Below are 26,052 nucleotides of genomic sequence, written 5' to 3' on the forward strand. Positions count from 1 at the left end.
ATCCATTACTTGCCTTGGGAGAGGTCGGGGCCCGATCCCTCAGTAGGATGTGGACTGTGAGATACTCAAGAAAGACAAGAGACTGGCAGATGCTGGCAGCTCACAAGGAAAACTCGAGATTAGGGAGACGCAGTAAATCCCCACTGTGTAGATATTTCAAACATTATCTCTGCAAGCTGCAGATTAGAACTAGGCCTCTAAAATCCCTCGGGGAACTCAGACCCAAAAGACAAGTGAGGTGAGTGAAACAAAAGACCAGAGATACCACACAGTACAAAATAGTCATTATTTATATTTTCAAAAAGAAAAAAATTAACATTTGGAAGTTCTCCCCTGTAGGAAAAGGGGCGAATTGGAAGGAACAGGACTGGCTCCGATGCAGGTGGCAAGTCAGGTACGAACAGCTGAGCAATCGGGGCTGGGATTTTTTTCACACAGCATTAATAATAAAATTTCCTTTTCTTTTTGTTCTCTTTTTTGTTTTGTGTTTTGTTTTTTTTTTAGAAAAGGGGGGAGGAAGGAGAAATAAAATGAGAAAAATGCCAAAAAACATTTTCCACAATATCTAAAAACAGAGAACCATAGTTCTTGTCAAGACAGTATGAATTCTGGGCGAATTATTTTTTTTCAGTTTTCAACACCAATAAAGATTTTTTGCAAAAGCTACCACATCAGAACACTCATCCTTCAGATCAAATAACCTCCTTCCCCTTTCGCCTTCACTTGTCATTTTTCACAAAGGGATAAAAAGATATATTCTGTTCTTGCAAACAATAAGTGCTAACAACAAGAGAGCTCTTCTGAAACTTGTATGGTGGTGGCGAGTTTTCACAAATATCCAAGTATTAGCACAGTTGGATGGACTGAAATTTCTCTCAACATAAATACTATTAGAATCCACACACTGATTTTTGAGAGATTCTGCAAAAATCCTTTCTTCTTTCCTTTTCTTTCCCCTTCTCTTAAAACTACATGTCCTTTTCCTTTTGCTCCAGGCACCTGATGATTTGTTCTGCTCAGTCAGATGCAGACAGGTATCTCCGAAGTACCACCGCTGGGGTGTCCTCAAGGCCAGCGCCTAAACTGAATCCCCACAGGATCGAACTCCACCAGGCCAAAGGGAACACAGTGACGCAGTGACAGGGTTTTCATTAGGTTGAACAGCCCCGAGTCCCCGGCCCTTCCCTCCCCCCTTTCCCCCCAAGTTTATTTAGTGCTGTTTTAAAAGTCTGGGGCCACGACGCAGTCTTTTCCCCCTACAGCAGAGTAAAAGCTCCACAGATTGCGCTGTCTACCTGGTGGTCAGTGGCAGCAACAGTGGCTGCTGCTTCTGGAAAATAAATGGAGTCTTACAACACGCAGGATCTTACGACTGCTTCAGACGCTTGCGTGGGGGTCCCAGAAATGGGCACTGTGCTGAAGCCAGAGAGCGGTATGCCTCAGCCACCAAGTGGGGATGTGACACCACCATTGACTTCCACCCAGAGGTCTCCAATACATCTGAAGCATGACTAGGAGAAATGAAGAGAGACGGGTTACCAAAGGAGTGAGTGAAGGATGGATTAAACAGCCTCTTAGATAGCCCAATTTCTGAGAGTTTGCTGTAAAGGGTGTCAATGCAAGAAACACTCAGACAGAACCCTTAATATGCACGAGAATTCACTTGTTAGATGATGTGCATACAGGTGACCAGGTTGCAGCTGTTGTAACTCTGGAAACCAGGACTCTGAGCCACACTCTCTTCCACATTGTCAATGCTCTTTATATTCACTGCCAATGCTAATAAAGAGACAGATCTAAGCTTCCAACTGGCTTTGCCATTTACTAGTCCCGTAACCACAGAGGAGATCACAGCCTGGTGCCAATCTGATTATCAAAAAGGAGGGGATAATAACCACACTTCATTAAACGGTTAACATCTAAAGAGCACCAAGCAAGTGTCCAGTACAGAGTGAGCACTCACTAGGCTGAATGTTAGTGGTCTTTTCCCTCCTTCTTTTGCCTCATTCAGTAACTCTTTCGAAACAATCTTACAGACAGACTTAGAGGACCTCGTTTCCTGTTTTGGATCATTTGCGGTGTTGAATAATGTTCACTCATCTACCTGGCAACCTCTTAGACCCATCTTACCCTAGAACTTCTGTTGTGAGGGCTTTATAAGCCCTGATTCTCTTCCTTGGGTTTTTCTCAATATTTGCTCCCCATCATGCCCCACTGAGAATTATTTCAGGAATTAATATGGCCAGGTCATTTGTCATTTAAAATGAAGGAACAGATCTACTGGAATGAGCTTTCTTTCGCAAAACAGTATTTACTGATGATCCCTTCTTTCGCAAAACAGTATCTACTGATGATCCCTTCTCTTTCCTCCCTTCTACAATGGATCATTAGATACATTTTACTAACTCATAAAAAATATACTTCTATTCTACATGTCTTTTTATTAAGCCAGTGCATGTGAAGTAAAGATGTTATCACTTGAGGAATACATATTTTTCAGGCCAGCAAGTTATCATTTTCATCATTTCTGATCGCTACAAGGAAGTAAAAAACCTCACTCAGCAATCAAATTAGACCCATGAAAGCAAAACCATCTTCCACACCGTCAAGCTAAAGGGAAAGATGAAAACTCTATACTTACTACTAAAAGGTTAATGAAGCTTCTCAACTATTTTATTCACTAATTCAAAGTCTTTCTCATTTCTCTAGCTATCCCAACCACCCAGAAAGAAGAACTTTGAAGATGTCAACTCACTAGTTGATGAAATCCACTGCCTGAGTTTTCAGCTGATCTGCGCTGTGGAGGTCGGCCAGAATGAGAATTTCTGCTGCGTTCTCCACAGAGAGGTTACTGCAGAGGGCATCCTCGCACATGACCTTTAAACGCTCCAGGGCATACTGTAAAACACAAGCACTCTGTCAGAGCAGGAATAGCTCTGGGCTGACTGCACTGAAGCTGTTTCCTGCAGCTGTACCATCATGTAACTGGATACCAGAACAAAACTGCACACACCATGAGAAGGTTACTACTGCAATTATAAAACATAACCACACTCAGAAGGCTGAAATAAAGATAGCTAAAATAACTTGCGTAGCTGCCATTCAAGTTCTAAAGTCTACCTATTAGGAAGATGGCAATATGGAATAGACCTATATCCTCAAGTTTACCCTGCCCTAACTATGATTAAAGTGTTTCTTAAATCATCACCACCTACCCTTACAATGAGGCATTCCTCTGCTTCAAGTCACCGGGGACATTACATCTTAAATTTCTGCAATCCTTTTATTTAGAGCCAGACTAGGGTGAATGAAGCACAGTCCTTTCAATTTAAGCATTGTCACTAGTCCCGCTGGGTATCCTAACTGGCCCATCAGGCTGTGCAAAGGAGCCCTGTGGTGACTTTCACTAGCATCTCTGCCACTAGTTATTCCTGAATGAGAGTCAACCAAAGGCCTCCTTTTAAACAGAAAAGGATAAATGGAGGCCTATTTTATTGGGGTTGAGGTTAAGACTCCCAGGGTAGAAGAACAAAGCAACAGAGACCCTGGATCCAGCTTCAGTCTAAATACTTCCTATTTTCTAAGGAAAGGGTATAAATGTTCTGGAAATAAAGGTCTAGATAAATATTGGGAATATTTGATCTAGTTGATTTATTTTGATGCAACTGTACTTACTCCTTGTTCTCAAATATGAGATCGTGAACTTACGAAGGAACTTTAGGGATAAGAAGGAGAAAGGGATAAAAGGCATAAAATAAAATATCATTAATCGGTTCACAGGAAAATGGTTTGCTTTGAGGGTACCCAGAGTCTACATACAGCTCCCTCTTGAGGGCCTCAGAACTCAATGACACAATACTCCTCCAGGCTGAATCATGGCAATCAAACCAGGACAATTTTATTTTTATGAATTCTGGGTGAGGAGGCATAGCTGCTGGCACTGTGATCTCCGGCAGCAAAAAGGGTTTTATTGGTTTTTGGTGCAGCTTTAATTTTTTACATTTGAGTAACTGGAAAGCAGTTTCCATGGAAAACAGGAATGACACTAGACAAGCAAGAAATTAGGTTTTTGTTTTAAAAGGCTGGAAAAGGTTGAGTAAATGTTCGGTTTTCATACAGTGCTGCACAGAGCATTCTTCTCATCTTTTCTCAATACATTCTTTTAAAAAGACTTTTACTGTGAATAGCTCTGATCCCTACTGCATAATTAGACAAAAGTAGCCATTCTTATCCCTTCGGGGACAAAGTTTTTTTCTTAATTATGCTTCTGAAAAACCTGCCTAATGGCAGTACTTGCCCGGGAGAATGAAACTGTATCTTCCAGGCCTGGCCAACGTGTTGTTTTGGTTTTGGTCTAATTACACATGTCCCTAGGAGACTAGAAAAGCTCAGAAGAAGCTGTTTCAGCCTCTTGGGTAAATTCTAGATGTTTAGATCCTTCCATGAAAGATTTCTTATTCTGTTTTCCTGAAGCTCACAAGGAGGTATAAAGGTAAAAATGTTTTCAAATAACCCTGGAGCAAAGACTGTTTAATGGGAAATTCTGAATGGAATTTAAAAACACATCCTTTAGTTACTTCTCATTCAAAAATTTAAAACGCTGCTGTGATTCAACTGCTTTATCTTTTAAAACCATAAGTTAACATATTATACTGAAAATACCATTCTTGGAATGTCGGTGCAGGCTGGTCCCCATGCTCCATGCACTCAGGTTCCCAGCAGGTTCTCTGGCTGAGGAACAGAAATGAAAACCCAGGACATGGATGTCTAACCCGGTCCTGAGATAGACAACTCTGAGCCTCAGTATTTCTGCTAAAAAGTGGGTCTTTCAATACTAGTCATCCTTATGGGAGCTAGAAGATGAGGGGCATAAATGTCTGATGTGTATAAGCACAAGTGACTGCTTCACTGAAAATCAGTGGGCAGATGAGGCAGAATCATTACAAACTCATGTTTATAAAAAGCAGGCACTGGGCTGTGCCGTCAACTTCCCCAGAGCTCACAGTGTATATTTTATTACTATCTCCACTAAAAGCAACTTTCCTCTGGTCAGAACTGAGCTAGACTGGAAGGGCATGGTATGTTCACATTGTTTAATTGTACTAATAAAGTCTTGAAAGGTGATAAGAAGGATAGAGCTATTATTCAATCCTTTTCACCAGTACCATTGATTGAGTTTACATGCCTTATCCTCTACAAACACTCCAAAGAACTGATCAATAAAGGTAAAACCTCCACTGTAAACACAGGCACTTTCCTCTGTCCTCAGCGGGGCAAAGGGAGGTAGAAGGAGGTTATTCCCATAAGTCAGTCCTGGGAAGGCTCTCGCGCCCTTAGGTCAGAGCCAGTTTTGCCCTCAGATGGGTGCTGAAGCATCATGGCAGGAAAAGGAGGCACTTCCAGCAGAAAACATTTTTCTCACAGGGTCTATTGCTGTCTGAATTTAAGCCTTTTTAACACACTTGCCTCAATCCCCTGCCTCCAAAACAAGTAAAGCTTTCACGGGATAAATAGCAAACACACACACACACACACACACAGAGACACACACGTTTTCTCAGACCACAGGGCCTTTGAGGACAGGTCACTGAGCTCTCTGTTGTTATCTACACAATGAAAGTCAGTTTCCCAAAGTGTGTTTTGAGGTACACTAATCACTGGGGTGATGCTTGAAAAAAAAGGATTCCAGTGTTAACTAAACTGGAGAAATCCTGTCTATCATATTCCCTTTTAGAGAACTCACAATGCACATTAACATAATAAAGGTTCTGAGAAATCCTGCAGTAAAATAACAACACGAAAAAATCCCAATTTGACTTGGTTAAACTCACTGCTTCGTTAACCTTTTTCTCTCAAGTTTATTTTGGGAATCACTGCTCTGTTGTTTTAGGTAATCAACATATTTCCTTGCTTCTAAGATCCACATTTTTATTTTCACACTTTAACACTTCTCAAATCAAAATGTATCTTACAATCGAAGTATACACTTACTGTAGTAGTACCTCTTTTTTCCCCAAAGAGCTATTAATTACCTTATACCTTTGAATATGGTATATTTCAATAACTATTAAGGGGAAAGTTAAAAAGCTAACCAGAACACTGGGTAAAAGATTATTCTCTCATTGACAAAGTTTAAACAAAAGTTAATGAATTCGAGAACATTTTGTAAATTATAAAGCCAAATTATAAATTATAAATCCAAATGTCAGTATTATCTACGTCTCTACTATCACTGTGGTTAAATTTGAGATGGGGAAGAAAAGAGAAGTGAACAGCAAACTTATCCTTCTTTTCCATAGGTAAGGTGACCTCATATAATTTACCATTCAAAGCAGGATACTTCTGAAAATAAAAAGGGTGCTGTCAATAATTGTGTTGGAACACAAGTGTAAACCAGGATTGTCCCGACCAAACTAAGATATGCTCATCTTACTTATAATGTAGCTTTCTAGCCCCATCATGAAATTCAAGAGGTCACAGAAACTCCTAGTCTTGTGATTATTTTTCTATTCTTATCTCACCTTGTCAGCAGCTGCCAGCAAATCATCAGCCATTTTGTCGAGGTTTGGAGCCTTTCCCGTATAAATGAAGCACATCATTTCCTTAAAAACTTCAGGCTCTACATCATTGATTTCAACCCGATTCTATGTTAGAAAAACCGAAAGTGAGAAACATTCCAACAGAATAAAATTCTTAAACACTTTTCATGATTTTAAGTTCTGGTGAGGAAAGAAGCTTGTATCATTTAAAACCTAACATGAATGGAAAATTTTGTCTTTGCCCTATTTGATTATAATAGCCTTTTCTCCCATCATATGTACCACCTTTGTTTTCTCAAATACAATAGCAAGATAACGATATCTTTCACTTTTCACTTTTCTTTTCTTGAGTAGAAACACATATCTAATATCCTCACCCAAGACCGTTTGGACACTCTGCCTGGGATAGAGTGAGTCTGCTTCACCTAGAATCCTTCTGGACCACCTCTCTGCTCTCAGAAAGTGTCTGTCTGTTCAGGGAATTTGTACTCCATTTTTATAATACAATAAGAAAATAAATCTGCTGTCAAAGTGGAAGAATCATCTAAATCTAGTCACCTAGCCAAAAAGATGCATCTTCATCCTGTCACATACCTTTTTGCTCTCTTCCATTTCATGTTCAAACATGGCACTAAAAACTGGAGAACGAGCTATAAAGTGAAAGGGAAACAGAGACAGATGTGGTTATCACATTATGAAGAAGAGATCATTTTCTTTTCTGTCCCATTGGTACAGGAAAATCTTAGCCTCAAATTACACCAGAATTATAAAATTCTTTTCTTCTTATACCAATAAGTGAATAATTATAATAAATAGAGGGGAAAAAAACAGGAAAAAAAGAAATCGCTTTTAAAATAACTTATGGGCTCCATTCCAACAATTTACATTTCAAGAAAATTACCCAAATTACCTATGTTAGATGACAATGATATCCTCTGGGTAGATCTGGGAGTTCAAATGGAAGGTCCTTCAAGGTCTAAGCAGGATGTTCTAATACCTAGATTTTTGCCTGGAACAATGATACCTACTTTCCCCACTTCCAGGGACCACACGGCAAGGAGGTCAAGAACAGGGTACAATGGCATCCACTAACTAAATGAAGTGCATGTTTGTTTATGACAGGTTGTCTGTTCCTCCAAGCCATGCATTCTCAACAGAGATGATAATGCTCCAAAGAGTATAAAAAAATCTTAGATACTACAATCATCTGTGACTTTCAAAGCTCAACCCCACCTGAGAAAATATTATCCTTTAGTATTTAATGTCTCTCATTGGAAATAATTTTTTTCCTTAGGGGTGGGGATAATGAAAAAGGTTGAGAGACAGTATTCTAAGCCATTCTAGTCTAATGAACACTATATATAATAAGTAAATGATGAATAAACTTAATTTCAACCATGAAAGTAATAAACTCAAATTTTATCATGTTGTCCAATGAATCCAGATTCTGGTCAAAGCTGAGACTACCAATCTCTACTTAAGAGAGGAAGAACAGATGGAATATACAGCAGGACTCTGAGTGAGCTAACACGTAACTTGAACTTTGACCTGTTTATGTCAGAAAGGACTAATTTTAGATCCACCCTTTTCTAACCACATAATCTTGGGGAAATCACTTAACCCTCTAAGCTTCAACCCTTTAATCTATGCCAAAAATATTAATTCTCATTGTTCTTATCTCAGAAGGGCTGTAGACTAAAAGCTACTAAATAAATAAATACATTACAGAACTTGAAGACTAAAGGGCTGGTGCTTTCAATAAAGATGGAAGGTTTCAAAGCAGTGATATGCTTAAAGGGTCTTCAGTGGATAGACAGAGGCTGATGCTATGCTATGAGAATAAATAAAATCACCCAGGGAGAATATGTAGAGCGAAACAAGAATTGAATTGAGCAGAACCTTAGGGAACAGCAATGGTTAAAGGGACGGGTAAAGAAGAGGGTGGCCACACATCAGAGGTAGTCAGTGAACTAAGAGAAAACCAGGAGAAAGGAGATAAGTAATATATGAACTAAAGAGTCCCTCAAATTTAGGAACTAGCAGGTCATTTAACTTTAGAAAACTGCTTTCACTACATGGAGGTGAAATGAGGATAAGTGGGAGGAAAGAAGTAGAGATAGTGAATGTGCTATGTTAAGCAACTTGGCTCTGAAAAAAAAAAAAAGGAGAAAAAAACTAGAGGGAAGAAGCTTGAGCCTGTTTACAGGTAGAGCGTAAAGGAGATAGAGAGATGGTGAAGATACCAGATAAGGATGTAACACTTCTGAGAAGGCAGTATGAGATATGAAACAGATCAGAAGGAGAATGCACAGTCTGCTTTGGACACAAGGAAGAATAACCCCTCCACTGAGAATGCAGGGGAAATGTAGGTAAGGTGAGAGGCAAGAGCAGAGGGAGAAGAGCCTCAATTTTCTCTTTCTCTTGGAAGAAGTAGCAAGGTCATCTTCTAGGAGTAGGAGAATAAAAGAGAGTGCTAAAGGTCTGAAGTACCTATTGTTGAGAAAATGAAAGGGAGCTAATTGTAGAAAGAGTTCATGGAGCTCCTAGCTGAGTATGGAGACACTAAGTTAATAATTTCCTTTAGCAATACACAGTCACATCTAGTTGAAAAAGGGAGCAGGAAGATGCGTTAGACTGAGCCAGACTCAGATTCTGCCAGGTGTGTTTTAGAATAACAGAGCTGAGGGTCTTGGTAAGAAATTTGTTGCCTGAAGGTTCATGCAATTTCCTCTTATGTCTTATGGCCTGAATAGAAGTTTGTGGCTGACTGCTATGCTTTCGTGTAAGTCAATTCTGCTTTATTAGCTCCTCCTCTGTGCTAGTCTTTCTCGTCTTAAAAACAACGGGCCTATTATTAGAACAAGACCTGATCCTCCGTGTCACTGGTAACGTTCTCATTCTTCAAGAGAGGGCTAAGACCTCCAGGGCTAGGGACTTAGCTAGATGGTGGTTTAGTCCTGAGTCCAGAATCCTCTGTTACATTCTAAGTTGCTGTCTAGTAGTAATACCTGCTCTTAACCAGTGTTTTGATATTTACTCTCTAAGTACAAAGGCATTCAATACATATCATCATCCATTCCTTGAAAATGGAGAGGAAAAACAGAAATACTATTTTTATAGAGAGCAGCCTTTTTGGTTATGGAAATCAATGTCATAATATAAAAATATATTTTTTGCACTAGTTCAAAAAGTTGAAGTTATTCAAAAGGTGATTATGCAGTCACTGTTCTTCCTTGTTTCCCCAAAACTAATGTTCCCCATGAATAAATACCAACCTGCTAAAATAGCTTTGTGAGCCTGGAATTCTTGGCCGGCAACACACAAACAACAGTCTGTGAACCGGGAATTCTCCCACAGTCCTCCTAACTCATCAGCCAACCGGCACTCAGGAACCTTCACCATATTCATGGTATTCTGGCCAGAAATGTTGACAGAATCTTGTACCACACTCACCTGTGAAAGACAAGGAAACACAGTCCAAAGCTTTTGTTACCAGGAATTTTCTTCCCAGCAGGAAGATATATAGATGACTTTTATCTCACTGCCATAGTACATTCAGATACGAATGTTAGTAATATTCTCTTGAAACCACTGAAACAGATCAAGGCTTTATCCTCTGGATCAAGTAATTTCCAATCTATCACAATCATACTTACTCTACACCATCTCAGGATGAGAGAACCCCAAAAATCTTCTCCAACTTCTAATAAGCTCCACTTTCCCTGACCTAAAACCTGGGCAAAGCCACCAGAAGGAAAAAAACTGACAGAAACAAATGTTAAACCTCAAGTCTTTACCTTATTCCGCCTTATTAAGCAAAGGTTAAATACAAAGAACTCCTATAGAAACTACCATTTAAATTAAACTCTTTAAAGAGAAAAATCTAGTAAACACAAAGCACTTCACTTATTTTAGTTAGGCCTAGAACATGAAAATAAAATGCAGCTTCCATAGGGCCTGGTAAATAATTGGCACTTCCTCACAAATGTTAGTTTAATGAACAGGACTGGGCTTGGAAAATCTTTCTGGTAGTGCTAACTAGGTGGGTATCCCACACCATTTATACTCTCAGTCATTTGTGACAATGACAAACAAGATGGCTGGCTCCAGCTAGCCACACACGTATAGCTTTGGAACAGAATCATGGCAACAGGTTTAAAGAGGGATCCAATTTGCCACTATGGCTTCAGCAGTAGCATGTTCAGCTGAACTAACAGTTCCCCCTAGATAAAAACCAAGGTAACTTCTAGAAAGGTCAGTGAAAGTCAGATAAATTTGTTAGGATACCAATACAAAGATTTATAAATTATATAACATTATAAAATAAATTTAAGATACCAAACTGAAGATAAGACCCAGCAGATCAGTCTTCTGCCTAACAACCATTGCTATGCTTCATCTCCTATATCATATTAGGTTAAAAATGTTAAAATCAAAGCAGAATTCATAAATCTTGAGTATCAGCTCTCCACACTTGCTATTCCTGTAAGTTGAGAAAGACAGCTGAGGAACATCCTAAATGACCCAAATTTCCTTTAACCTTCAAAGATGCAAGTCACCCCTTAAATGCAGTCATAAACCCTGAGGCAAAGTTAATGCCCCATCCGAATAACCCTTAGTCCCTTCAGTGCAGGAGAAAGAGATATGTACTATCAGGTCAAGAAATTTATTCATTTGTTTAAAATGAGCAATAGTCTTGAGCAATAAAACAGCCAAGTTAATCAATTATGAATGTGCTTAGCATTAGTAGCACATTTATCAGAGCCAGATTATAACATTATGTTAATATTCTTGAGACAATGCCTAAACCAGCACAAAAAAAAAAAAAAAAAAAAAAAGATTCTCTCTTGTCCCATTTAAGAGCTCTAATTTGGTTCTGCTATTTTCCCATATTAACACCCTTACTTCTTTGATATAATATTAATACCCAAAGTAGAAGTTGCCTGTTTCCAGTTATAGCTTCAAAATACTTCTGATTGAATTAAAAAAAAGAGAAAAAGACCAATTAAACCCAACTTACTCATACATACAGAAAGGCAGGGATCTCTTAAGCTGGCCAATGAAGAGAATGGAGAATGTTTTTGGCACTGAGTTCCTAAGCTTGAATTAAACCAGGCTGACAGGAGCTCAAAGTCATTAACACTTGATGGCAATTTACTAGACTGGGTAAAATGAATTGGCAAGAGATAAGGTGAACTGCAAACTACGGTTACCAATGGACCCTCTGTTGGTTAGATGCATGCCTAGTAATTAGTGAGGCCCAAAGACTATGACTCCTCTCATTGGGACAATTCCTCTCTCTAGACACAGACAGGAACACAGCAGGAAGGAGAATGTACCTTCACTGTCTGAGCCAGACTTGTTCTGTAGATATATGGATGCCTGGAGTCTCCAGAGCTCTGAATGTCTGGCACCTCTTATCAACATTAAATACGCTTAATTAAAAATAAATTTTAAATGGCATTCACAAATGAGTCTTTAGAGCCCAAACTTTTAACTTAGAAAGAGATTGTTTTCCTCTGCAAATGATGATGCTAAAATGAAACCATTTTGAGAAAAACTAAAGATTTTTTTTTTAATGCCTATAAAGTTGACTATGGAGACTCATTCAGAAATACAGCTGTGAAGATGACGTGACTGTGACATTTATGTCATCTGTCTTACGAATGACTGCATAAAAATGTCTCAGGAAGGCTGTATAACCCTCTAAATTTCAAGTTGTAAAAGGGTCTCACTTTTAAAGTCAATTCCTTTTCTTAAAAAAGAAAATTTCATAAAAGGCTAAAGATTGTGCCAATTGTACATTTTATCTAAATGTAAAAAGTCGAAACTAATGGAAATATATTTAACTTCCATATAATTAAAACAATTGAAAAAAAGAACGGACTTTGTATATGGATTGTTTATAGCAGCAGCACTATTTCTAATCAAAAGACTAGCAACAATCTAAATGACCATCAATAAAAGAATGAATAAACTGTTGTATATTCATATAATGGGCTATTTTACAGCACTAAAAACAAATGAACTATAGTTACATCCATAGTATAAATAAATTTTAGAAACATAATGTGAAAAGAGCAAGTCCTTAGATGACTACATTCGTTCTGACAGCATTTTTATAAAGCTCAAAACCAACCAAATCTAAACAATATATTGTTCAGGCATACAAAAAATAAACAAGGGAGTGATATGATACAATTCAAAATAGCTGTTTATGATATCATCTTCTGCATGGAGAGACAATAGGTCTAAGGGATATGGGAGAAACATATGCAGGTTAGTTCCCAGTTACTGGTGATATTGTTGGGTTGGGTTGTAGGTTTCTACTATATTATCATGTTTTATAACCTGTAATAATGTTACATATTAAATCACCATTTTTGTAGGTCAAGAATCAAAGACTAGCATTTTCGTATAGTTCAACTAATATATCCAAATAATCCATTAATAAAATTTTAGATAAAAAAAGGAAAAATGAACAGACCTACATATTTAAAATTTGGCAAAAATCACATTCAGAGGCTATGTAGGAACAGTCCATGTCTGAGAAGGAAAGAAATGTTTTAAGAGTTAACTAGTGTCTAGATATTTCATATTTCCTATATTTCATATTTCAACTTTAATTGCAGCATTACAAAGTACTAGAATCTTATATCTGTCAAAGGTATAAACAATAAACGTGGAATATATGCACCTTTATTGCTAACAGCTACTTGTTTTCAATATAAATAAATGTAAAGAAGGGTCAACAGAAGCTGAAACATTTCATGTATATTTTCTGTGGTCCAAATTATTAACAGAAAATTAAAAGTATTAAGATTTAATGATTCTTTTTTTCATTACCTAAATAAATACTCTCTGCTAAGAACCTGGTAGAGCCCTTGTTTCCCTGGGTGAATGGCATTCAGCTCCACTTAAGAGTGGCACAGCACACTAGAGATGGAAAATGGAGAGCTGACATGGCCCTGACACTAATTTGCTGCACGATGTTAGGAAAAAATTACCTGACCTCCCTAGGCACTGCTTCTCTACCCAGTAACATGAAATGAAGATAACAGAACTGAGCTAGCTCAAAGGACTGTGATAGACAATGCAAGGAATGCTTTGCAAATACGTTAACTAAGCAATATCAACTTGGAAGAACTGCCACGTTTCCTAATAGATAAAAACATCCATCAGAGAGAACTGAAAGTGAACCCAGTGCAGCACATTACAAAGAAGACTACCCTTCCAACATTTTCAGAATTTGCAATCTCATTTCATTTACATATTCATTAATAGTAATACCATTAAAATAAAGCTCAAACACACAAATATGTGATTCTCAGTCTTGCACCTTAGGATTCCCTCTTGTGACCCCACCCCCAAAATTTCATGAAACAACTATATATATTGCATCACAATAGGACAGAAGTGTCTGGGCCAAAGGTTGACTGAGGAATGGAGGAGTAGAGTATTCATAATCTCAATTTGTATGTGGACGTCAGTTTCATAAAAGCCTCTAAAATAAAAAACTAAACCAGTAATAAATAACATAAATATGAACTAGAATAAACTTGTTTATAAACATTCCATTGATAAAAGGGAGCAACAGGTCAAAGGTATAGAATGTGCATCAAAGAATGATTTAGCTTTGTAAAGCGCTAAGAACTTAGATGGAGCTGCAGACATTTTTAAAACCCACATATCCAACACACACCCCCACACAACTGTCTTGCAATGCTGAATGCTACTAAGTCCACAGAGAGCCTTGGAACAGAAATGAGTCTCACTAGGCACAAGCCCAAGTACGAGAAGCAACACTCAGCACCTGTGGCCAACAGAGAAGTGTGAGATGAACAGATGGCATACCTGGTCCGATGGTAAGAAACCGATGGCATCAGCAGAACCCAGCAGACGTTTCCCTGTTCAACATCTCCTCATTTCCAAAGTGTCATCTCACTTCCCTTCTAAGTCAGTAAGGCAAATCTAAACTTAACCACAGGATTTCTCCTAAGAGAATTTCATACGGGGAAGAGAATGGGGAGAGAACGCCTTGGACTTAACTACAGGAGGAGAGATTGCCAAATGAGGGCAGGACAACTGGTTTCCAAACCAAGTCAATACAGGGGTTGGAGCAGATTGGGGGAAGGGGGAAGCATATGAGAAAAGGCTGGACACACAGTAGACTTGAAAATGCTGCAATAAAGGTTAGGGCACTGCCTAAAACACCAGATGCAGTATTTAGAGGAGACAGCTCTTTCTTCAGAGAACAGTTCAAAGATTGGGTTTCATTTCCAACAGAAATTAGAATTTTCCACTATTTTAAAATTTTAAGTCTTTAAGATAGGTGAAGATTAAATTGATGGTCTGTTCATATAACATCTAACCTCACATAAAACCATCTCATTGTTTTCATTTCTTCACCTGAGCAACTGAGTATGTAACTAGTTGGATTTATATAGAATTCAAATTTCAAGTTCATAAGACAAAAAACAACTGCAACAATTTATGTATTTATATAGATGTCATTGGGTTAATAGTTCCTTCTTTTATTTAGCCATTAAAAAGAAGAGAAGGTAGCTATTACACAACTGCATTTTATATATTCAGTGTAGTATTTTAATAAAACATATCCCCAAATTTTCTAACCACCAGGAACCATTCTATGGGAATATTCAATAAGCTGTAACTCGGAAAAGGAACCAGTTGCTGCTGCCCAGGCCTCCTCCACAAAAGGGCAACATTCCTCAGGGACACCTTTCCCAGCTGCACAGGTGGTGACAGGCCTTTGAAAAAGTCGTTAACTCAGTGTGAGCCTATTACTTGACAGAGCACATTGGTAGTTAGGGAATTTGCCTGCACCTTCTCCGTGAAAATACAGTAGTCATTCTCATCAAGTGGTGCTGCTCAGAAAGTGGTTCCTTGACCATACAACGTATAGAAAACACTAACATCTCGGTTGACTGGCGGTTTTAGTCACTTATTATACCGTGAGCTTATGAGTATTTATAAATGTGTTGATAACAGCATGAAATGACTTATTAGTATACACTCATTAACGAAACCACTTTACAACTCACTCGCAGTCTGAGAATTTCTCTTTAAGGCTTCTCCTGTAAACCTGAGAAAGGCTCTTGGGTCATTGGTGAGAGAAGAATTCTCCTAGCTGACTACACATTACTCTCAGCTAACTATGAGTTAGAGAGCTTTACATAACCTTCACTAGAAAAAAAGCCTTCTTACCTTCCTATTTCACAATTATTCTAGCAAGAACAAACTAGAGACATTCAATTCCTGGTAGGTCATCCAGTTCAAAGATCAGGAAAGAAAAGTGATCTATATTTAAAAATATGTAGACTCATATTCAAAGAGAAGTCAAAAGTTTAAGAAACAAACATACATATCTAGTTGCTGTCCATTCTCCTCAGCTTGAAGTGACAGTCTTTACAAATGCTGATAAAACCCGTAATTAAAAAAGGTCAGAACTCAAGCAACTCAAAATTCACACATACCAAGATAGTGCACAATCTTTGTTTTTAAGACTAGTAACAAGTGAAAAGCTGATATGCCCAAGAACCCTGACAACGTGGCACAGTTTTCACTCACATAAGTAACTTTTGTGCAGCACTACTCCACTTGGGGATTTTTCTGTTTCCATCCTTGATACAATAAAATTAAGTCTACCAATACCGATCAGGCCTGGGAAGTGCTAGTCTCAGAGTGGGGTAGAAGGACTCACCTCACAGAAGAGGGTAAGCTTGTCATCAGGGAGAAGCCCGTTGGCCTCATCCAAGAGAAAATCTCTGCGGATGAATTTTTTGAATCCCCAGTCTTTGCCTTGCACAAACCTATATGCCCGTTGACTCTCTGGGGTGAAAAAAAGAATCATATTTAGGGTTACTCGAAAAACCCTATTATGATTCTAGATGTGAAAAAGAATCAAACAAAGAATAGAACATTTACCCATAGCTTTGGTTTCTTCTCCCTTGGCATTCAAGATGGAGAATTTGAATTTTGCCCGAACTTCACTCTTTGGACAGCTGACCAGTAACAGGTAAAGTGACAGGTAATCTTTGCTTTCTTCATCTAGCCCTTTTGGGTTTACTCGCAAACACCTGCCCAAAACATATAGGAAAAAACGTATATGTTGAAAACATCCATGTTTATAGGCTCGTGAAATGACAAGAGAAAACTAGAACATCAAAATCAAGAGAGGGAGATGTTTAAAAAACAAACAAATTCAGGCCCCATAAGCAGGAGATTCTGCTTCAGTAGAATAACTACTTGGGAACCACTTTTCTAGAGTAACCTGAATCACCTTTTAAAAAGCAAACAACAAAAAGGGGCATTCTGGAATCTGAAAACACATCCCTTACATCTCTGCCTCTTTTCTCATAATCTCCCAATCACTCTTCCCCACACAAAATATTTTAAAAGTCAACCTTGTTTTCTATTCTAATCCTCAATCTCAGGAAAGACAGCCCCTAATTTTGTCGGGACTCTGGTGAAACCATGAAAAAAAATGTCAGTGAGCTCTTTAATATCGCCTTGGGAGAGAAAAAGTTTTCTAGAAAAATACGTGAATAGTCTCTAATCTTTTACAGGTATTTTATCAATCTGGTAATAATATTCTAAGATTATAATAAAGGAGGCAGTATGGAAGCACAAATAAAAGCAAACTCCCATTACACAGGGTAGAGCTCCAAGCCAGGCTTCTAAATAGTCAGAAATGCCAATCTGTTACCAATGAATCAAAACAAAATTCAGACAGAATTTAATAGGCTCAACTGAGTAAGTTGTAAATGTCATTAGTTGAACTGCATGTGGTTCAGACACTGTTTCTACCATATATAATACATAGACCATATGTATCCTTAGGCCTTGCCAGTGTTATGGCACCTCTCTCAAACAGGTGGCCTAATCCAGTGCCTCTCTAGGGAGTGAATATGCCACTTATGTCACTATACACCATGCTAAAGATGTGGATTTAAATACAATGCCTAAGAATAAGCATTCTCTCAGTACCCAGTAGTACATTGCTTAATGCACATAGCCAACAAATACTAAATAACTCTTCAATGGGTTATCAGAAGTCAAAACTGGTGGTTCACAGACATGTGCTCTGGTCTTTGCAGTGAGCACATGGTTGTATCCTTAACTGCCTGTCCCTCCTCAAGAGGACATATGGTTTGGATGGGACTGACCCCCACTCCCACACTGTATTCCCCTTGCCACAGAAATTAATTGAGGTAACCTAGGCCTAAACCGATCAGTACATGTATGACGTATTCTTGGCCACACGGTTAGTTCGGAAGAAGTTCAAAAATTTCTGTTGGATGGTAGTGGGTTATGCTCATTACTAGTGCCCGTCATCCTTTAACCCAAGGAAAATTAGACTTAAGATGTTCCACAATGTGGAGAGCAGGGCAGAGCAGAGACGGGGTCCTTAATCTATCCACCGGTCTGCTGGATCAAACTAAGCTGCAATACCATCCTATAGCCTGAGCATTCTAGCTATGTAAGCAAATAAATCTCCTTTATTGTTTTTTAAAAAGGCAATTCAAAAGTTAAGAGATTGTATGTTATAATCTAGATTTCTTGCGATCTTGAACAATTAGAAAATCTGGGAATGGTCAGGCCTTTATTCACACACGTTAAAGTCAGCTGGAGCTGAGGAGCCACCACCCCTTTTAGAAGGACACTCACTAATTTGCCAAGTAGTCAACATTGACACCAGATAGGGATATCATTTATAACACTGGCCCTCTTTACTCATTTACATTACCCTCCAGACAACTGAAATTATGGATCCCTGATATACTTATTAAATTAACACAATAAATATAGAGCGAGCACCTCTATGTGTCAGGCAGTTCTAGGTACTGGGGAATATATTAAGAATAAAACAAAGTCCCTGCCTCCAGGGATCTTACATTCCAGTCAGTCTCCCATAAAACCAAGCAAAACAGTCAACTTTTAGAAAAATTTTTACAGCTAGATATATTCTTCCTCACCATTTCAGTTTATCATTGGCTCCTGATGAAAAGGTTGAACTTTTAATGACTTCACCCATTTCCTCCCGGCAAAAGCTAAAGTTATTGATGGTCCACATGTAGGAGAATTTCACTACCTTGATCTGTTGATAGAAAACCAGGAAGCGATTAAATAGCAAGTGGGCAACCTAAAAAATAGTCTGAAGATCAGATCATCGTCTCCCTTCCCTCCCTCTGCATGATCCCAAGGAAGACAGCACTGTTTGGCCAGCACGAAGGCTCAGCTTTTTCTCGCCTTAGGTCCCTCATTCACATTTTCAGAAATCTCACAGTGACCCAACTGCTTTCGTAACTTTTTTCAGCCTCTGAGAAACACTGAATGGAAAGTGAGAGAAACATTGACGGAGTTGGGAAAGCAGATGATAAAGTCATACCTAAAATGAACCTCTGCTCAAAGCTGTGTTTAACAACTGAGATGTTGACGCCAATACCTGGGGTTGCAAATCTCAAACCTAGTTAGTTTCCCCTTGAGTTGCTCACCAGAGGAACACATTTTAATCAAGGAGGATGTAAAAAGATCTAGTTTCAAAGACTTCCCCCTTTCAACCTTCTGTGAAAAATACTGGCCTAGGGCATTGAGATTCCCCTTGGAGATCCAAGAAATGGAAAACTGACAAAGTTCCTTATCTATCTTCTGTTTGGCAGTTATAAGATTTCTTTCTACACTGGGTTTCCTGTGTAGAAAGAAACCCAGTGTAGAAAGAAATCTTATTCCTTTCACCCATGAAATCCTCCCAAGATCTAAGATTTACAGGGTGGAAAACATGAACTTACCTGTGTGTAGCACCAGCTCTCAGCTACAGGGCCACTCGACATTTCTGCCGGAGGTGGAGGACTTGGAACCCTTGACATCGCCAGTTTGAAGGTTAAACGAGATTTCGAAAGTCAGGGGACAAAGATTTCTGTTCTCTCTTCACCCTAGTCAATCCAAGAAGCAAGAGGATATTTTAGATGGAAGGTACACCATCCTACTGTTTGTATGATCTTCCAAAGACTGGAAACTTTGTCTCTTGCCTGGAATTCTCTACCTGTATCATTCAAATGGCTCCTTAGCATTCTGATCCCAAATTTAAATGTTAACCTCACAGAAGATCACCTAATCTAATCTAGTCTCCTAGTCCCAATGATACCACCCCATTTTAATCCTCTGCACAGTATTTGTCACCATCTTCCTCAAAGGGGATAGAAATCAATGTACTCAAAGGAGATAGAAAGTACATCCATGAAAAGACTGACTGAAGCAGAGACAGCATAGTGAACACCATGCACAACTTTGCCACTGGCTCCTTCAGCTGGGGCACAAATACCCCATTCCTGAAGGAAAATGACCGTGTTACCTCTCTAACTACTGTCTCATCTTCTCCACTTCAGTGCAAACTAATGAGTGGTCTTCTATTCCTCAACTGTTAGCTGTTCTTTTGAAGAGCAATGTTTAACCCTTTCTTAGATGTGTTCCTTTCCCTGCAGCAATAGCGACCTCTCCCTACTTACACTCCATCATTATCCAATTTTCTAGATTCTTCACCTTGCTCTTGCCCTATTTTTTCATCATTTCTCAATCTCTTTTGTTGAATTATCTTCCTCCATTGTTATTCCCATGTTTTAATCCTCAGTCATTTCCTCAATCTACATTCTTTTTTATGGCAATTTTACCCATCCCAACAGTGTCAAACTTCTGCCTTCTACAAATATTTTCCAAGTCTAACTTTGACCTCTCTCATAAGTCTCAGACCATTTTCAAATAATTGCTATACACCTCACCAGAGTGTCCCAGCAGCAAACCAAATCCGACTCAAAATCCAACTGATAATTTGCATTTCTAACAAGTTCCCAGGTGATCCTGATATGCTGGTCACATTCTGAGAACCACTGCCCTACAGAAACTGCACATGGGCACGAGAAGACATAGTCAAGAGTGTTCAATGTGGCATTGTTCATAACAGTGAAAAACTAGAAACAAACTGAAAATTCATTAGAAGAGAAAGCTAACTAAATTGGGTTATTTCCATATCATAAAAAAATATATTTCAGGATTTTAAATTAATAAACTAGATCTATAGAACCATGCAGATGAGTTCAAACACAATGCTAACGAAAAAAAAGCAAGTTTTGGAATGTTATGTGCAGTACACTATTTATGCAAATTTAAGATTATATATTATTTACAGATATATGCATGTAGTAGAAGTAAAAAAACATTGACAAGCTATGCATCAGATTCAGGCTGGGAGAGCAAGGGAGAAGAATAAGACTGGGGAAAAGAACATAAGACATTTCAAGCTGATTGCTCATATTTCGTTTAAAATAAGAATGATCTGAGGAAGATATGACAATATAAATGTGTTAATTAGGGATGATAATTATTTGAGTATATAATATTCTTTGTACTATTCTGCTTTATATGTATTAATTGTAGAAATAATGTAAGGATGTGTTCCATTATATCATACATTGTCTGGTCTGTAACATCCAAGGGAAAAATTTCTTTCCTGAATACTTGGTTTACTTTCAGCTATGGACAGACAATATGTGTTGTCTCTGCTTCATTACTAAGAAGCCCTGAGACAAATTTGTTTCTCTTGAAACTACAGGCTCATACGCTTATCCTATATGCTATAATGTATATAAGGTTCATATGCTCATTCTATAATAGCTTTATTATTTACTTAATGTTGTTATTCCCTTTGCTATAATTCTCTCAACTGATTACTCCTTTATATGTTAAGTATTTTTAGAAACTGCCTCAAAACATTTGTAAAAAGAGGTACAAATGAATATGAAATAATCACTCAACTCACATACATGCACTGACCACCTTAGTAATAATCAGGGAGGGGGATTAATAAAATATAGTTGTACCCTCACAGAGTAATATCATTGATATTACCAGAGTTCCCATTGGTTTTAAACACTATTCTACAGGTATTTACAACTAAAGCATCCCATGTAATCACAGATAAAGTTAACACATGATATGCTATTTTATTTAAGCTAGCAAACTAAGCACTGTGGCATTTGAGCCTCCCTGGTTCATCCAATTCATGATTCCATGATAACATCAAGAAAAAATACCAAATGCTACACCTGATCACCTGATGATCAAGGTAGGCTTGGCATTTGATGGAAAACACATTCTCGCAGAAATGTTCGTTTGTCTAGGAATGAGTAAATGCACCTTAGGCAGTTTTACAAACCCCAGTTACCATAATAATGCCAGGAAGGGCCAGAATGAAATTTTGAAATTCCTACTTAAAACTATCTTTTGGGCAGGTTGGCAAAGAAGATGTGAATTTTACACATTAGTAAGAGCATAAAATTTGGCTCTGAAGGTGTGGGGTGCAGGCTCAGTTCTACACTTAGCGATCACAGAATTTATTTTGAAGTTAAAAAAATACTTCAAATTTATCTAACAATTAACAATTTAAGAATTCTCTAAGAAAAAGACAAATATAAAAATCAGTTTATTTTAATGGCTTAATTGCTGCTACTGAACCATGGTTCATTATTATGACCTGAAAAAGTACTACTTTGGGCTTGGCTATTTTTTTTTCTTTTTTGCTTGTTATTTATTTTGTAGCCAAGTCTTTTTTTTTTTTTTTAATATCACTTTTCTTCTAATTTTTAGAAAATGTCCAACCCAGCAGCTAGGAGAACTGGAGAATCAGCCTTAGACTCTGAGGAGCTCTAACTACACAACCTGCTGAGAGGGAAATTGACTAGGATAGCATAAGTCTAATTAATTTCACTTGTAGTAGGCACCATGGGCAAAGTGTTCATCAGCAAAGCAGCCTGGTGTTACATGAACTCTAGCATTTCATGCCAACTGCTGCAGATACCCAGCAGAAAAACAATTTTAGAAAAGAGGAGGTTTATTTGAGGGTCATGGTTTGAGAACCTTTGCAAGAGATAACTAGTACCAAAATATATTGTTCTTGTCTTCAAACAAGTTAAGACAAGTCTGTCCAAGTTCTCTCATGAGAAATTTATTCTCCAAAGCTTAGCAAACTTCCAAGTAAGATGACAACTTGAGGCTGAACATATCTATTACATACCACCATTTATTTTACTGTTCACTCTATTAAATCTTGACCTATGGGTTATATCTCTTCTGGGTCACACCAAGAAACATATTTTAAAATATCTGTTGATTTTAATACTGCTCAGATGCCAATGAAGGTAATATCAGTTAGCAAGTAATAACAATCTATAGCAGAATGCTTCCTAGCAATGATTATGATATACATATAATGCTTTAAATGGAACCTACACAGTGCACTTCTTTTCTGTTTTCTTTTACACTTATGAACACTTCTGTTGCCTCTAGTAGACTTTAAGTTCCTTAAAAGGAACTTGAAACTATTCTCTGTATCCCCTTTACCACCTAGCACAGCCTGGCAGGAACAAGGCATTCAGCAAAAACACTTTGATGACTGAAACATTTATCCAGTTGCATTCAAGTTCATTAACTTTTCTTGTTTGTTTCTTTCACATATCTCTAAAAGAGCCCTTAGAACAGTGCTGAGTATATTAGATTTGCAATGTAATGAAAATCATCTGTTTGTTCTTTTGGATGAGTTATGCACAAAGCCAAAACCTCCAAGCCTGGCACTCTCAAGCATCAGCCCTGGTAAAAGTGAGTTTTTCGTCCAGTATCAAGTATATATATTCATTCTACATGCAGAGAAAGACTGGTTATAATTTTTCATTTTGAAAACACAAATCAGTAATATGAACTAAACTCTTACATAATCAGGATTCTTTCAGAATAGAAGATGAATCCCTGTACAATATGGGGAAATGTCACAATAGTTTAACCTGCAGTCTATGCAGAGCTAGGCTAGAATATTCTGAAAAGTGTTACATATACAGTTTATGCAGTAATTTTTTACTCTTCTTTTATTCTCTATAAGCATTCCTCCATCTTTGATCTAATTCAGTTATCCAGAGAATTTTTTTTTTTTTTTAAAAACCAACAACTAACAGAGGCATATCACATACAAGATATCTATGAGTTAGCCTCATAGCCATCAGCCTTAAAATTACAGGAGTAAGATTGTGGCGATATGAGCTTGAACCAAATAATTGTTCTGTAGGCCAAGAACAGTAGAATATCAGCAATTTCGTGTGGTTCAACGTAACACAGAAACATGCACAAACTAGATGGCTAGAAACATAGCTTCTTGCTAAAGGATGGTTTGTTATGGATTTTTTAAAAGCCTATCACTTTTTTGTCTTTTGATTTAAAGCCCTGTACAGTTTCCAAGTAAGGAAAAAAATCCCGATGTCATAACTATTTTAAACCTGAGAGACGTTTGCATTTTCCAAAACAGAAGATGCCAAAAAGATTGATAATTAAGCAGGGAGTTGGGAGGGGGGTGGGGGGAGATAGAAACTATAGAAAGACTTGGGTCTTTTTTGAGAAACTGATGTGACCTCAATGGAGTGTTTGTACTTCTTCTGTTACATGTCCTCAATCATATATAGTCCAGGAGGTAATAACTTCTTTCCAATCACCCCAAGGACAGATTATTATAGGTCATACTGACTTCCTCTGTTGCAAGGTTTAGATGACTTTTGAATATTTGCTATGGTAAACTTTTTGCAGTTTAGTCTAACAAAATACTAAATGGCATTTTTAAAATTTAGAGATACTTCTTAAAATGAAACTAAGAGCAATCAGAGAGAAACCTCAATCAGCAAAGGAAAGACTGGGTTTCATTTATGTACTTTATCAGGTTCATGCTTTATAAAATTTACAAGTTAAAGATGACTGCTTTTTAAAACAGATATAATTTGACATATAACATTATATTTATTTTTGCCTTTTTAAATTCTTTAAGAGAGGGATTTAGTATTAAGTAAATCTAAAGACCAAGAAGAAAAAGTCAACAGCCTATAAGAAAAAAAGACAAAGAACAGCCAACAGTTTACAGAAATGTAAATACCAATGGTTCTCCAATGTATGAAAATATTTCCAACTCTCATTGATAATACAATAAATGCAAATTAAACTGCACATTGATTCACCCAGTGAATTGGCAAAGATCAAAAAGTTCAATAATATTTGTCATGGTAAGAAAAACATTTCTGATTAGAGTATAAATTGTACAATCTCCATGAAGGGAAATGTATATCAGAATGCGTAAGAAATGCATATACCCTTTGTTCCAGCAATTTTGCTCCTAGAAATTTACCCTACTGATATACTTAATATGACAAATACAAAAGGTTTCTCATTGTAACACTATTTGTAATCACAAAGGAATAGAAATAACCTAAAAGTTAACCAACAGTGGATTAAATAAATTACGATAGAGACAATGTTTATTAAACTGTCTATTATTACACTGTCTATTAAAAAATGAGGGAGCTCTTTCTATTTAAAGAGGCACAAATATTTTTTTGTTTTAAAATCTCTATCTATCTGGAAAGCTACACAAGATTCTAGGGATACTGGTTACTTCCAAGGAAGGAAACTGAGTACTTGGGAGGAATTCCTATTGTATTCCCTTGAACTTTCTGAATTTTGAACTATGTGACTATATTATTTTTTCAAGTAATAAATTAAAAAATTTAAAATTAGCATTTACAATTAATTTTTCTAAGTTATGAGATGGCTTATAGATCAGACCCTTATGAGACATTGCTATCTGAATAAAATCTACTTCCTGTCATAACCGCCAAGGCCTCAGTGCACCTCGCTAACCTCATCTAACACTTACCTTTCTCAATCACCATGCTTCAGTCACTCGGGCCTTTAATTCTATTTGGTGAACACATCAGGCTCTTTCCTCCACCTGGAAAGCTCTTTCTTCCTTCAGATCTTTCAACAGCTGGCTCCTTCTTGTCATTTAGATGTCCTATCAAATGTAATATCCTCAGAGAGGTCTTCCCTGACCACTCGATCTGAAGTAGCCCCAACTTCTAGCCCATCTCTTTCATCGCATTATTCTATTTTATTTTCTTCTTTATTATCACCATTTGAAATTATCTTTATTTTTTTACTTGTCTATTGGCTTCTCTACTAGAAGTTAAGCTCAATAAGAGAAGAGCACTCCCTGTTCCTAATGGTACAGAGGGCACTCAATAAATATTTGTTCAATTAAATTGTTGTTGAATAACTAGACTCACTGTCTTTTGGGATATTTTTTCTTAATGAGCTCTAGTTAAAATGTGAAAGTTTGGAAGTTGCTGAATGAATAACAGCTACAGGAACCCAGGCACTTTTAACACAATAGAACATTAAAAAAAGAAAACTATCAGTTCATTTCACTCCAATTTTAAAGAATTTATTCAATACATTCCAAACTACACTCTTTTTGATTAAAAAAAAGAAAAAGAAAAATCTAAGAAAATTTGGAAGAAAAGGGAAGCCTACAGGGCTAAACTGAAAGTTCCTGAACCCATAGGACAATGATAATATAAGCACATTTTCCAGAATAAGTCAATCTTTATTATAGAAAGTACCATTACAG

General features: G+C 37.5%; 1 protein-coding gene across 5 annotated transcripts in view; it reads right to left on the reverse strand.

The window, feature by feature from the left end:
• Positions 1 to 272: 272 nt before the first annotated feature.
• SPOP (speckle type BTB/POZ protein) overlaps positions 273 to 26,052 on the reverse strand; it is a 58,413-nt gene continuing 32,633 nt past the window's right edge. For 3 of the 5 annotated variants that reach the window (XM_039846271.1, XM_039846276.1, XM_039846273.1), the window contains 9 exons: positions 19,352 to 19,495; positions 18,539 to 18,660; positions 16,488 to 16,639; positions 16,264 to 16,391; positions 9,815 to 9,992; positions 7,134 to 7,189; positions 6,522 to 6,644; positions 2,756 to 2,898; positions 273 to 1,511 (listed from right to left, as the gene is read on the reverse strand). In XM_039846271.1, coding sequence (XP_039702205.1) covers positions 1,367 to 1,511; positions 2,756 to 2,898; positions 6,522 to 6,644; positions 7,134 to 7,189; positions 9,815 to 9,992; positions 16,264 to 16,391; positions 16,488 to 16,639; positions 18,539 to 18,660; positions 19,352 to 19,429 — 1,125 coding nt within the window. In that variant the 5' untranslated portion in view covers positions 19,430 to 19,495 and the 3' untranslated portion in view covers positions 273 to 1,366. Of the gene's footprint in view, positions 1,512 to 2,755; positions 2,899 to 6,521; positions 6,645 to 7,133; positions 7,190 to 9,814; positions 9,993 to 16,263; positions 16,392 to 16,487; positions 16,640 to 18,538; positions 18,661 to 19,351; positions 19,496 to 25,299; positions 25,438 to 26,052 lie in introns of all 5 variants that reach the window. The other 2 variants (XM_039846274.1, XM_039846275.1) reach the window with 1 other exon arrangement.

Source organism: Pteropus medius, unplaced genomic scaffold (assembly GCF_902729225.1).
Source record: "Pteropus medius unplaced genomic scaffold, Ma_sr-lr_union100, whole genome shotgun sequence".
NCBI lineage: Eukaryota > Metazoa > Chordata > Mammalia > Chiroptera > Pteropodidae > Pteropus > Pteropus medius.